This window comes from Lolium rigidum, chromosome 2 (genome assembly GCF_022539505.1).
Source record: "Lolium rigidum isolate FL_2022 chromosome 2, APGP_CSIRO_Lrig_0.1, whole genome shotgun sequence".
Lineage (NCBI taxonomy): Eukaryota > Viridiplantae > Streptophyta > Magnoliopsida > Poales > Poaceae > Lolium > Lolium rigidum.
Window position 1 is genome coordinate 85260298 of NC_061509.1, and position 14815 is coordinate 85275112.

Consider the following 14815-nt stretch of genomic DNA (forward strand, 5'->3'; position numbering starts at 1 on the left):
GCATTTGTTACACAACCATATTTGAACTTTGTTCGCTATTTCAAATTCGGAGGCTAATGTGATGAAGTATGATCTGTGAGATCATCTTATTACCGATATGATCAATTTTTCTATTTATACTGTATTGCAAACTGTATATGTTGTGTTGTATTCTATAACATGTAAAAATAAGAGAAAAACAGAAAAAAATCGATTTAATAGCAGTAGCGCACCAAATGGCATACTAGTGACACACCATACGCTACTACCAGTGGCACACGAAGAATATTATCAGTGGCGCACCGGCTACGAGTACCAATGGCGCACTAGGAACAACTACTAGTGGCGCACCAGAAATTCTATCAGTGGCACACCATGGGCCACTACCAGCGGCACCTGGTGTGTTAGTAGTGGCGCACTGGTAGCAAAAAGAGGTGCGTCACTAATAGCTTTTTTTCTAGTAGTGTCTAACTAGGTTAAAGTCCCCATCAATCATAGTCGGTCCATCCCAATTAAGGAATAACTCATGTAGCTCAGAGATAAACTCATATTAACCTTTCTCATAAGGGGAACCATAGACAGTGGAAAGTCTAATTCACACCAGAATTTCTAATTTTGATTACAACATTTACAAAGAAGTCTTAGTTTCCCAAGCCATAACCTCAAAGACTCTAAGCTTATACCTACTAGAATCCCACCCGTCGTACCATTAGCAGGCATGTAGTCAACTTTCAGGGGAACGATAGTATCTTCTATGCATTTTTTTCCCGGGGCAGTAATACCCCTGATATTAACAAAAGAAACTAACATATGCCTTTATTCATGTCGGGCATGCCCCGAGATTTTATTATGACTTCAATCCATTTATCTTCTACTTCATCTAAACTATCATCTATGTCCCACACACCAGAAGCTTTATTCCTAATATTAGTAGCCACACTAGATCTAGAAGCAGGTTTAGGAGAATGCTTAGCTTCTTGTCCTATATCACCTACACACGCTCCTATCTTTTTCCCCTAACACATTGTCTGCACCTTTACCTATTTGCAAACTATTCATAGAAGATCAACACCTATTCTAGGAATATCAGGTAATTCAACATTAACATCAAAGTTGCCACATTTATCACTAATAACAGAAATATCAATACCAACATCCCTAGACATAGAATCAAGAAACATCAACTTGAAGAGCTTGAAAAGGATTAGAGCGCATTAGACCTTTCATTTTCTTGGTGGGCTCATCCAGGTTGGTCCTTTTCTTGTACTCCACAACTTTATCTAGCACCTTCACAGATTTGTCCACCCTAGAGCTTTGTATGGTGGCTTGAACATGACCCCATTCCTTGCCTTTCTTGTCCATCTTCTTGTTTCTCCAAAAACCTCCAAGTTCTCATTGCCCTTCATGTTGATCTTTTCAAAGTTTGGCAATATTTCAGCAAGTAAGACCAGGTCCATGGCCTCCCCCACACTGATATCTGCCACCTGATCAATCTTCTGCTGGAAAGAAGGTTGATCCCGATCCTCTATAAGAAAACCATTCATTTCCTCTCAGTTTCAAAACCATCTTCCACATCACCATTATTCCACACAAACTTTCCATCTTCACCAATACACACATTCTTCATCAGCAGGTCATAAACAACACTACCACTGACATACCCTCTAGATTCTTCTTCCCTAGCACCTCCTCTTCTAGTACTATGACTAGTATTTGGGGCACTCTGACCAGACACCTTGAAGTTATTGGACGAAGTAGCTCCCCTTGCAGTGTTCTTCCCATATGTCTCCATGGCATCATGACCATCAGTTCTTTTCCCTTCATTTCCATTTCCACTGCCATCTTGATCATCAGGAGGAGGAGGAGGAGAGGGGTCATCACCATTTCCAATGCCAGGATCCCCTTTCACTTCAAACATCAGCTGATAGAATTTGCCATGGAAATGAAACAGTCTACCCATTGGTATCTTACTAGGATCCCTGCACCTAATCTTGACCCTAACCATTTCAGCACGATCTTTGAACATACTAAGCCAATCAAATCTCTTGGAGAATGCCACACACACAGACACAACTTGGTCAATACAGCTCCACTCACATCAAGGTGGTTGCAAGCCAAAGATCCTCATCCAAACTTCATGCATAACAACAATAGGATCGGGGTCATCGTTCCAAGCTTCCACCTTCACCCAGGCACCAGCTTTAGTCAAGCCAAATCTTGAATAGCCAATTACCTGTTCAACTAGTAAGTGTGGAGGAAACTTCACTAGGAAAGACTGCTACGTCACCTCTCTAATTTGCCATAGCCAATTAATTATGTAGATACCAGTAAACTCCTTAGCTAGCTCAGGTTTGGTGATATGCCCCTCATCAATAACCACTAGACCATAATTCTTGGAGTTGATTGATCACTACCTCAGGAATCTCAATATTGAAGAAACCGCTGGAAAACTGGGCCTCCTCAGACCGAAAGTTTCATCCATCAACGCTAAATAGCGCCGAATTTTGGTTAGGGAGCGCCAACGTGTGGAGATGCTCTAAGAATGGGGAGGAAAGGGGAAACAGGGGGACTTGGAAATCCTGAAATTGTTCCTGCTGTTGCTGTTGCACATTCTGCTGCTGGTTTTGATGATGCCTGTGATTTGGTTCCACTCGATAGAGCAGCATAACCGAGTCAGGTCTCTGTGCCATAGTAGCAGCCGGAAGAATCTTTAAGCAGCATGTTATCCCCTGATTTTCTTGTTTCTGAGCTGGTAGAAGATGCATCTTTGAGCGGGTTATTTTCGGTTCTGTACATTATGCGGTGTCAGTGTGAGGTCCAACAAGTGATGACAGCAGATGAGATGAAAGGCCCGAAGAACAATTTGCATTCCTTTTGCTGCTATGAGGGTGGGTACTGTTGCATTAACGCTCCTGTCAAGAATCGTAAAAAAACAGCCATGCAAGGAAGAAGAACCGGGTGGCAACTGGTACAACCAAATGATCTGTAATACAATAGCTGAGGCAAAACAACTGATAAATCACAATTATACATCATTCAGTCAGACATTGCCATAAACATTAAAATTGAATAGCCAGCTGGACTACAAATAGCATTCTGAACTAAGAATACAACTATCAGATGCAGCCACTCATAAGATCCCAATCAAAAACCATCCGAGGCATATGGGGTCTCTATGAATATACATTGGATGCAACACATACAGAATGCACCAAACAAAAAAATATACAAGAAAAGAACTCATGCTCCTTCTTATCCCCACCTTCACTTCCAGACCAAGTCGGAAGCAATTTTTCTCAAGTGCTTTGTGCATTCTGATCTATTTGGACACCGCCAACCAGTGGTCTGGAGATGCAGGAGATTCCATAAACAGAACATGGTATGTGCAAATTTGAGCCTTCTACCCAAAAGGATTTCCACCGACAGCACCATAGGAAGGTGGGGTGCTTGGCTGGGAGTACCTGGGAGCAGCTTGTTGATCATAGCCAATGCCAAGGGAGCCTGGCCCTCCTTGTTGCCTGTGATGACACAAGTTAGACATCGATGTTGAAACCAGAAAATTCACAATGAAATTTACAGCGTCGACTGCTCTATTGCATTTGGGAGATGCAAAAAACGACTGTCCGTGCCACTTTAAGGTGGGGTGCTAGTAGTATGAAGGTGAAATAATTGACTGGATAGCTTTCAGAGATAGGGTGCTACTAGTAGGAAGGTGAAATAATTGGAGGGTAGCTTTCAAAGCTGGTAGCATCCAGTGGATGATCTCAACCATCCAATATGATCCAATGGGCAGAACATACAGTTCAGCAAGTTCTATTTTTAGGCCTGTTTCTTTTTCTTTTCTTTTTTGCGGAGAAGGTTGGTTCATATTTAATAGTACATTTATACAACTAGGATGTTTAATAGAATAGTAAGAAAAAACTCAGCTCAGATGCAGAACGTAGCACTAAAATTTCAACTTATAATAAATACAGCAATAGCTCACCTTGGAAGCATGCTGTTAGGTAGCTGCTCAGACATGTTGCTTGGAACGTGCTGCATCATGTAATGGTCTGAAGTTGAACCATAAATTAGTACAGCGTGCAAAAAGTAATGATAATAAAGAGCAAAATTGTAGAGATTGTGACGGGGACTATGTAAATACTTTGAGGTGCAGTTGACGGATACAGCTGCTGAGGTTGCTGTGGTGGAACTCCAAAACTTGAGTTACCAAGAAATGTTGGGGGAGTAGGGCCTGCTGGTGCTCCAGATAGGGGCTGCTAAGGCCAGAACAAAAATTAATAATAGAACATATGATGAACTTACTGAACACCAAGCAGAATTGTTCAAACTGATTCACTTGATAATTATTATGTGCTCAACATTTACAATAACGGCATGAAGAGTATACCATATGATTCTAATTTCCAATATTATGTAGAATAGTTGAGTATTTCAGTCATACCGCGTGAGCTTGAATCGGAGCTGCCTCATTTCCGAGGTCAAAAGGATTTGAAGCTTTTGCAGGTTGGGAATATGCCGGTTGCTGATACGCCGGTTGTTGGTATGCAGGTTGTTGGTATGCAGGTTGTTGATATGCAGGTTGCTGATATCCAGGTTGTTGATATGCAGGCTGCTGATATGCAGGTTGTTGATATGTAGGTTGAGAATATGCTGTCTGTGGATATGCTTGCATTCCCTGTAACTGGAAGCATATTTTTGTTCAGACAAATATCTTGGATAAAAATCATACTAATTGCTAATGCGAGAATGAATACCATTCCAGCAGGGTACTGCATGGCAAATCCCATTCCAGGTTGGGGTGCTCTTTGCCAGCCAGGCATTGTTTGAGCTGCTGATGGATAGAGCGAGGTAAAGAAATCCTGCAAAGATTCAATCCAATGTTAAGTATGCTGGTGCAATGATTATATTTACTGGAATGGTTTTGACAACACCAGTTTATCGTTCTCAAATAAGTTTTTTAAAATTGGCACACTTGTCTTCAATTGACAATTAGGCAATGGCCTTGCAGATGAACACATGTGACATATAGGAGCACAAGATGCTGAACAGGCAGGGTCAACATCGACCAACACGAGTTACAAAAAAACACTAACTTATGGAAAACAAGTTCTCAAGCAATGCCTACCACAACTTTCCCGCTGATCATAGGCTCCACCACTTATTTAGTTTTCTATCTACCATCTTATTTCTTCAGATATACATTGTCGGCTTAATGAGATACAGCATTGTGGGATGCCCAGTGCATCGAAACAAAATCAATAACTCTTTTCTGGCCCTAGCAAAGCCTTGCATTGTTCTCTTTTTTAAGACCCTTGCATTTTTCTTTACAGACTAAAGTATGTAACCTATGATGGCCAATCACATGCTATATTGGCACAATAAATTCTGCCTACAACTAGACATACTAGTGCTAGTTAAGAAGAATTCTCCCCGCCTCTGATGCATCAAGAGAATACCCAGTCTTCTCAGGACTTATGATTGCCTTGCAATATTTTCCGGAATGACCCTTTATCTGCTTCTATCATCAAGGAACTACTCGGCAAAGCAAATTATCTGCTTCTATCATCCTTTTGAGGTAATGTCATGGATCTACTAGACTGAATAAAGTTAGTTTATTCTATGATGGTATGACCCTTTATATTAACATTCTGCTTTTGCTCCAGAATAGATGACGCTTTAAAAAAATGCACAGTCAACTCATCAAACTTTGTCAACTAATGAATAAAATATTTATATTGGTTAAGTGAGAATTGTATCATTAAAATTGACACGAAATTTTATTTTCCTATATAAATTTATGATAATATTTTACCAACATATCATATTTATATAAAAAGTAACAGAAAAGTTGCACACTCGAGACTGCAAAACAAAAAACTTAACTGGATTCAGAAACAGAGGAAGCAGTACTTTACAGTTTACAGTAACTTTAGTGTATGGCATGCAATCTGGAAGCGGTAATCTACAAGCAGTAATCACGTACCGCTGGAAGTGGTTTCCTCCCACTGGATTTGCTGTCACCAGAAGATGTTCCGTCTTGAACACCACTGGTTCCTTGAGAACTTGAAGGCACTTGAGATGTAAGACCACCCATAGAGGCAGGAACTGAAGATCCTTGGATGGGCATTCCTGTTGGGGCCTGCAAAGGTATACCACAACTTCTTTCAAGAAAAAAGAAAAACACTGAACTGCACACTTCTTGAAATTTTCTGCAAAGGGAGGTACCTGATTGCCTGAGGTTCCATGGGGTGCACCAAATAACGAAGAATGTGACTGCTCTATCATGGATGACAGCCCTCTGTCATTTGCTCTTGGATCAACAGAAGTTGGAAAAGCTGATGTATTGGGTGCAGAGGGTGTTTCAGAGAATGATAGTTGTGCAAGTACAGACTCAAGCGGATTTACAGTGCTGCCGACTTGTGGTGTTTGTTGCTGGCTAAAAGCATCAAAAGATGCCCAATCACCACCGCTCGCTGATGGAGCACTTTTGCCTTGTTCAAAAACAGGCTGTGGCACTGTTGCATTAACAGGCTGTGGTGGTGGCTGTGCATTTACAGGCTGCTGTTGTGGTGTAGAGCCTGCCTGCGATGGTGGGGCAGATGCAGCAGGTTCAGGATCTGCCCCAAAATCAATTAAACTGACTGGACTAGCTGCCTTTATCTGTTCTGAAGTCCCTTCAGAAGAACCAATACTGCTGGCAATGGATGTCGTCCTCTACAGTTATGAAACATGTAAGACAAACAGTTACAATTTTGTGTCAAGATCTCAGATTAAGAATATTTGCACAAAAGAATGGCATTTCAAGGGTATCTAAAAGCAGTTTCTGAGAGAGAGAAAACACCAAGAGCGAGTAGGACAACCTGTGCCTGAGGTGGAGGTTCAATGGTCCTGGTTCCATTTGGTTTCGGAGGGTCAATCGGTTTGGCTACATTCGATTTTGGAGGGTCAATCGGTCTGGCTACATTCAGCTTAGGAGGTTCACCAACCCGAAGTTGAGGAGCATCATCACCCAATATCTCCCTCACTGGCCGTACAACAGGAGGACTAGATCCATTGGCTTCTCTCTCATAATTTGGAGAGCCAGTCTCTGACTTTCTTGGTTCAGAAAACCTGCGGTCCTCAAACCTTTGAACTGGAGTTGTTTTGCCAGATCTATCGTCGACACCCTCAAAGTAGCGGGGACTCTTCTTATAGTCATTCTGGTCATAACCAGGACTACGTTCTCCATAGGAATGTCTGGAATTTCTGTCATCACTACGACCACTATAACTCCGACGGTCAGAGTAACTTTCACCATACGGTGGACTTCTTGAACCACCCCGATTTCCATCAGATCTTCTATTTTCACTCTGTTCATCCTTATCATCCTGAAATATGCAAATCAGGCAGCAAATAAGATATAAAAAAATCCAGAACTGAATGCAATCACCGCTGAAAAATGATAGAGCTACAAGGAGCCAGCATCACCTTTCCCCTCGGTGGTCTATCAGAGCTTCTTTCTCCAGTATATCTCCGTTCCACGTAAACATGCTTGATGAAAGTCCTCAATTTATCCGTATTACTAAGACAAAAAGAAACAGGTCATAATTCCGAAGGAAAAACAAACAATTTATAACCTTGAAGCTGAACAAAGAAAGGTAACCTGCTGTCAGGATATGGATTGCGCTGAGCATCCCAATCCTTGAAAAATATTTCTCTTGCACGCTACAGGATATGCAAAACCCATGTCAAGTTATTAGACAAGAAGACGTGAACTGATGGAAAATTCAGAGAAACATGAAAAACACCTCATTCCCTCCTCCTTGCAGAGCAGTAACTTCTTGAGCAGTAAATTTGGCCATGGAAACTGATTTCACCCGGTGTGTGAACTCTCGGCTAGGAGGAGCAGAAAATAAAAGTCAAGCAGTTACTATAAAATGCTCGCTTGACTTGTTCCAAATTGGGGTGGGCAACCTGTTAATTGACTCTACCATAGTGCTCTAACGGAAAAAGAAAAAAATGAAAGAGAACTGAATAGAAATCTTACTGTGCTCCACTGCAATTGGTGCAAACAAAGGTCCAGAAATTTGTGCATACATATTGTGGTCCCTGTTCATACCAATATATGTAATGCATAAGTGTTTCAATGTTTAGGAAGGTCAACCAATACAAGCAACAAGAGATGGTAAAATGGCCTATATGATTCACAAGCTGGCACTCTTTAGTTCAGAATGCAAATGGAACATGATTAAGGCTGGAAAACTTATGGTCACATAGATATCCAAATAAGCAGTAGAACTGAGCTGGGGGAAAGAGGTCATAAATGAAAAAGGGGATAAAATTTATGTCTGGATTATGGCAAAATACTTGCACTCTATACCATAATATGTGTGTTTTTATTTATCGGGGGCAGTGGAAAAAAATCCTAAACACCTCCCCCTGCCTCTTCAATGAGAGAGGCGGAATAAAATGCAAGGAAAACTGAATCGCACAAAAAAATTCGGAACAAATCTGAGCTTAGAAATGTTAGGACAGGACTTTAATGGGCACACTGAACTGTTTCTACTGTCAATCACATCCGACTTGTCCATATTACGAAGCTCTTCAAGTTTAAAAAATGATAAGATTGGTCGAATTACATTGGATAGACCATAGAGCTATAGAGCATACAATTAATGTGATTTCGATGCATAGCTAATTAGGCAAGTTCCAATTAATACGTCTAAATAAAAGGGGTGCCACCTTGAAATCACCCCATCCCGTGGCAGACGAAGCAAGCTACTGAAAGTGTCTCAAATAATGGTAGATATCATGCGAATGGCATGTGTCGGCCCTTTTGAGCATAGCAGTACATGGACCGTTCATAACACATTGGTAGCTTCGATGTGCACCTAGCCACTTAGGGAGTGAGCATGAAAGGGCACGAAGCTTAACATTCATATGACTTGCGAAATAGCTTTAAAACTAGCGCCATTTCCAGCAACCGTCGCAGATGAAGTCAAACGAGCTCTAAAACAGCCTAGCAACTGAGAGAGCGAGCATAGAATGGCGGCAACGCGTGGCGCCTCCACCTGGGACGCCCATAATCCGTTGTCGCTTTCCTTATTGATAGCTTGGGCTCATGTTACGTCGCAATGTCATGCTGCTTGACTACCGTAATTCGAAACACGGCACGATTTCCAGCACTGAGGCTACCCTTTTTGCTCTGACCCACACAACAAGACGATGATGTGGCTGTCGATGAGAACCCTACCACGCCGGCACAGAATGGCACCGAGTTGACGGATTAGCTAGCTTTAGACCCAGCACCATTTCCAGCAAGGATGGCGGATGAGGTCAAATAATCTGCAAAATCCACTCTAGAGACTGCCAGCACCCAACCTCGCTCTCAAATCCGACCACATTTAGCATTTAGCAGGAGAAGTAGGCGGAGCCAGCATGGAAAAAGTACCAGATTGTTGCAGTTGATGCAGCGCTTGTTGGCGGGGAGCTTGAGCAGACCGCGTATGACCCGCTCGTTCTTCTCATCCTCCTTGACCCGGCTCGCCATCGCCGGACGCCCGACCGCGGCAAACCCTACGAGAAAAAAAGACACCACCCAAAAATATCAGCAGCAGCCCGCCCCGGAAATGGCCCGAGATCCGGCGACGCCCCGCCAGATCCGGCCACGATCACGACGGGTCAAACGGCCGAATCGACGAGCCCCTCACCGGCGGAGCCTTCCTCCTCGGTGCGCGCGCGCGTGCGTGCGAGCGCGAGATCCCGCACGGGGAGGTGGCGGTGGCGGCGAACGGGAAAGGTCCCTGCTTTGGCTGTCGCCGCTGAGCTGCTTGGCTTAAGAAAATCGAACTAATCAAAGTGTTTTTTTTTTTCTCGTGGGGTTTACTCGTTCACCGGCGAAGGAGGAGAAGAAGGCAGCGCGAAGGCTGCCGGTCAACTTTTCGGGTGTGGACCGGCAGAAGCCGGTCGCCGGGCTGCGGGAGGGAGGCGGCTTCTAGAGGGACGGTGGGGCCGGAGGCTTTATGGGGCCCGCGTGGAAGGGACGGCGGGGGGTTTGGTGATGGTTTCTCCAGGTTTGGTGAGCTGGAGGTGACCGTCGTTTCTGTTGCGGTTTGTTTTGGTCTCCATCCAGTACTGGTCCCACGGTTTAGGCTAATCGCCGACAGCGAGGAGTACTTTTCTGGCGAATCCTATACACCGACCAGGTCGGTGTATACGACGTGCCGCACACCCCACGCACCTTTTGGGCCGGCCCATATCCGGCTGATGTTCCCTGGAGTCTGTTCCTCCGCCCTTCTTCGCCTGAGCTCTGGTTCTTCCGGGTTCATCTCCATCGACGGAGGCGGAAGGTCCTTCGCCGATTGTGTGTTCGTCTGCCCTTCTTCGCCCGAGCTCTGGTTCTTCCGGGTTCGTCTCCATCGGGCGGCGGAAGGTCAGTACCATTTTCATCTTCTCCCCCTACGCACACTACTGGAATTGTTCTGATTAGTGTTTTTCCAGAGGAATTTCAGGGTGGGTTCGCTAGGATGCGTTCTTTTTTTAGATCCCCCTAGGTTTCTTTTCTCTGTAATGCATCGTGCACATGATCTCTCTCTTAGTGTTCACTCCATAGAAGACAACGCATAGTCCCCATTTCTAGATCCGTGTTGCTGCTTGTAAGAAGACACGCATATCTCTGTTTCGAGATCCCCCTAGGTTTCTTTTTCTATCAATCGTTTGCTGCCCACAAGTACTTATAGCCTGTACAGATACACAATTTATTTCTCAAGAAGAAGACAAGCATAGCTCTGTTTCTCTGTTTCTGGCTCTTCATACATTTAGTAATCCGCCCTCCAGTTCGATTGACTATGATTAAATGTTGTGTTAATGCTTCAGTTTTTCATAATTCATACTACATAGAAGACTTGCTTCAGGTTAGTCAAATGTTACCATCAGGAATTTGTAAAAACTTATCTTGCTAGTTACTGGAATCAACATTTTGTTATGTTCTGTGCATTTAGCCGCCTGAGCCCTTCCCCGATTCTTCCCCCGAGTCTGCTCCTCAGTCCCTTCTTCGCTCGAGTTCTGGTTCCTATACACTGGGTTCTGCTTCATTCGTCTCCAGCAATGGCAGCGGAAGGTCAGTACCGTTTCCATCTTCTCCCCATACGAGCACTTCTGGATTCGTTCTGATTAGGTTTTCTTCAGAGGAATTTGTGGGTTGTTTTCCTTAGGATTTTAGGAGTTGTTCGCTAGGTTGCGTACTGTTTCTAGATTCCCCTAGAATTCTTCCGTGGCCAGCCGCTGTCCAGACATGGAGCTCGTTCTGGTCCTCCGGCAAGAGCTATCACAAGCCCCGCTTCTTCCCGGACTCTGCTTTGCTCTTGCCGGGCAGGCCCCGCAGCGAACTCCGCACGAGCATGACCTTTTCCGCCGACTTCTGGTGTGTTAGACTTATGGTACCGACGCTGACTGCTCGCTGGAGAAGATGCCGTCGGTTGATCACAAGCTCATCTAGGAGATGCTGAACTTCTAGCTGAGCTTATAGGAATTGCAGGTAGCAGGTGTCAGGATTTTTCATACATGATAAGATACATTTAACCTATTACTACAATTAGATATGAGCAATTAAATTGCCCAGAAAAAATCCGCGCCCTAGGACTGCTAATTAGTACCTGCATACTGCTTCTGTCATGGGTTGCATTGACAAGATGTAAGAACCGTTTCTAGATTTATTAAGGAGTAGTTGTACTGAAGTGTTATTACTTCTTCAAATGGCACCATTGTTCGCCTCTGCCCTTTTTTGTTTTCTTAACCTACAGCCTATACTACAGGAATAATGAGATTTTTGTGCGATGAATAAACCCATGGCAATTTCAGCATTCCATTGTAGCCACTTCCCAAAATCCTGTGAAGCTTGTGGTTCTTCACTTTTTAGTTTTATTGAAGGAACGTTCTAGCCGTGGTCCATGGAGAATCGAGATTAAACTGAAGCATGTGCTGCATTTCTATGCAAGCTTGTGCCACAATCAGTGGTGCGTTAGTTCAGCTAGGCTCCAGTGCTTCACTTTTTTTTTCGATTTATGTCATGAAATAATTTGGAAGACTGGTATAGCTCTAAATCTGTTCATGCTAAAAATTCGTGCATGGAAAATTACTGATGGTAGGTAACAGTTCATAGTATGAAATCGTTCATGCTAAGAATTTGTTCAACTGACAAAACCGTTCATACCAATTCTAAAGAATCCGTTCATGCTTTTTTATTTTTCTGTTCAACTGACAAAACCGTTCATACCAACAATCCGTTCATGGTTGTATTTTTGTTCAAGGAATGAAACCGTTAATGCCAAGAATCCGTTCATGTAACAATCCGTTCATGCTTTTTTTATATTCAAGGTAGGAAATCGTTCATGCCAAGAATCTTTCATGGTTGAATCTTTGTTAAAGGTAGGAAACCGTTCGTGTCAAGAAACCGTTCATGCAAAGAAACCGTTCATGATTTAATTTTATTGTACAAGGTAGGAAACCGTTAATGCCAAAAATCCTTTCATGCCAAGAATCCGCTCATGCCTTTTATTTTTATGTTCAATCGATGAAACCGTTCATACCAACAATCCGTTCATGGTTGTATTTTTGTTCAAGCAATGAAACCGTTAATACCAAGAATCCGTTCATTCGAAGAATCCGTTTATTTTCAAGGAGACAGATGATGTATTGAAATTGTAAGTGCCTTCAAGTTACTATTTTCTGTCTGAATTGGTATCTCATATTCATTAAATCCAACTATGTTTCTTCTTCTCTGGAACGCGTCGTGCACATGATCTATCGCTTAGCGTTCAGTCCATAGAATACAACGCATAGTCCCCATTTTTCTACATCCGTCCTTTTGCTGCTTCGAAGAATAAATGTGTAGCTTCATACATTTAGTAATCCGCCCTCCAGCTTGACCGACAATGACAAACGTTTTGTTAATGCTTCAGTTTTTCATGTTCTGTACTACATAGTAGACTTGCTTCAGGTTTATCAAACATTTTACCATCAGAATTTCCTAACTTTTTTGTAATATCTTATTTAAATGTAGCTTTCCAGAGAAGCATGCAGATGATCATCTTTGTCAAGTTACAAGCACCGATATGTTCCTTTGCGAGAGGTTCTCACCATTTGAGTTTTCATATATATCGGATGAACAAATTTTGACATCACGAGACAGTTTTCCCTTGTAATAAACATATTTTTCCATACATCTTTGTCTTATGTAGCTTATTTGTCTTATGTATACTTGGCATTTCAAGTAGACAGATTTTCCATGTACCCGTAACTTTTTTTCATGTTTGTGATTGCTGAATTTACAAGTTACCTTGATCTAATAACGCTTCTTACTTTTGATATTTTTCAGTTTATTTGAATATACTCATGTATGATATTTTTAAAAGAAAATAAAAACATATGGAAAGAATCACTTTTTTTTAAAATTTAAAATATGAAAAGAAACAGTAACCTGAAAGAATAAGTATTTGACGAAACGGGAATCTATTTCTTTTTTTTTTCGTTTAATTCCGATTTCGTACATTTTTTTTACAAAAGATCTACGAACTGAAGAAAATTAAGGTGGGTAGAATCGAACTCGTGACTGTCTAGTTCTTCACCGAAATACGAACTGAAAAAATCGGGAACTGAGAATCGAACTCGTGACAGTCTATTTCGTCCGGGAACTGAGGACAGCCAGCCGGAATCGTGGGCCGGCCCAACAACGGACGGGGGGGTGGTCGGTGCGTCGCTAGGCACCGACCAGGTCGGTGTAAAGCACCATCCTATACACCGACCAGGTCGGTGTATACGACGTGCCGCACACCCCACGCACCTTTTGGGCCGGCCCATATCCGGCTGATGTTCCCTGGAGTCTGTTCCTCCGCCCTTCTTCGCCTGAGCTCTGGTTCTTCCGGGTTCATCTCCATCGACGGAGGCGGAAGGTCCTTCGCCGATTGTGTGTTCGTCTGCCCTTCTTCGCCCGAGCTCTGGTTCTTCCGGGTTCGTCTCCATCGGGCGGCGGAAGGTCAGTACCATTTTCATCTTCTCCCCCTACGCACACTCACCGGAATTGTTCCGATTAGTGTTTTTCCGGCAGGAATTTCAGGGTGGGTTCGCTAGGATGCGTTCTTTTTTTAGATCCCCCTAGGTTTCTTTTCTCTGTAATGCATCGTGCACATGATCTCTCTCTTAGTGTTCACTCCATAGAAGACAACGCATAGTCCCCATTTCTAGATCCGTGTTGCTGCTTGTAAGAAGACACGCATATCTCTGTTTCGAGATCCCCCTAGGTTTCTTTTTCTATCAATCGTTTGCTGCCCACAAGTACTTATAGCCTGTACAGATACACAATTTATTTCTCAAGAAGAAGACAAGCATAGCTCTGTTTCTCTGTTTCTGGCTCTTCATACATTTAGTAATCCGCCCTCCAGTTCGATTGACTATGATTAAATGTTGTGTTAATGCTTCAGTTTTTCATAATTCATACTACATAGAAGACTTGCTTCAGGTTAGTCAAATGTTACCATCAGGAATTTGTAAAAACTTATCTTGCTAGTTACTGGAATCAACATTTTGTTATGTTCTGTGCATTTAGCCGCCTGAGCCCTTCCCCGATTCTTCCCCCGAGTCTGCTCCTCAGTCCCTTCTTCGCTCGAGTTCTGGTTCCTATACACTGGGTTCTGCTTCATTCGTCTCCAGCAATGGCAGCGGAAGGTCAGTACCGTTTCCATCTTCTCCCCATACGAGCACTTCTGGATTCGTTCTGATTAGGTTTTCTTCAGAGGAATTTGTGGGTTGTTTTCCTTAGGATTTTAGGAGTTGTTCGCTAGGTTGCGTACTGTTTCTA

General features: G+C 43.0%; 1 protein-coding gene across 2 annotated transcripts; it reads right to left on the bottom strand.

Moving 5' to 3' along the window:
* Window positions 1-2977: 2977 nt before the first annotated feature.
* LOC124692043 (probable ADP-ribosylation factor GTPase-activating protein AGD14) lies at window positions 2978-9805 on the bottom strand. 2 transcript variants are annotated; one of them, XM_047225339.1, is made up of 14 exons: window positions 9672-9805; window positions 9413-9537; window positions 8009-8070; window positions 7770-7857; window positions 7625-7686; window positions 7450-7543; window positions 6843-7349; window positions 6208-6696; window positions 5966-6121; window positions 4737-4841; window positions 4424-4663; window positions 4124-4238; window positions 3965-4031; window positions 2978-3497 (listed from the first exon to the last, which is right to left on the bottom strand). In XM_047225339.1, exons 2-14 carry the CDS (start codon window positions 9509-9511, stop codon window positions 3380-3382), a joined length of 2202 nt encoding a protein of 733 aa, XP_047081295.1. In that variant the 5' UTR covers window positions 9512-9537; window positions 9672-9805; the 3' UTR covers window positions 2978-3379. The 2 variants fall into 2 exon arrangements, with proteins under 2 accessions (XP_047081295.1, XP_047081296.1); XM_047225340.1 differs by having other exon boundaries at window positions 4124-4235; window positions 9672-9800.
* Window positions 9806-14815: the final 5010 nt, after the last annotated feature.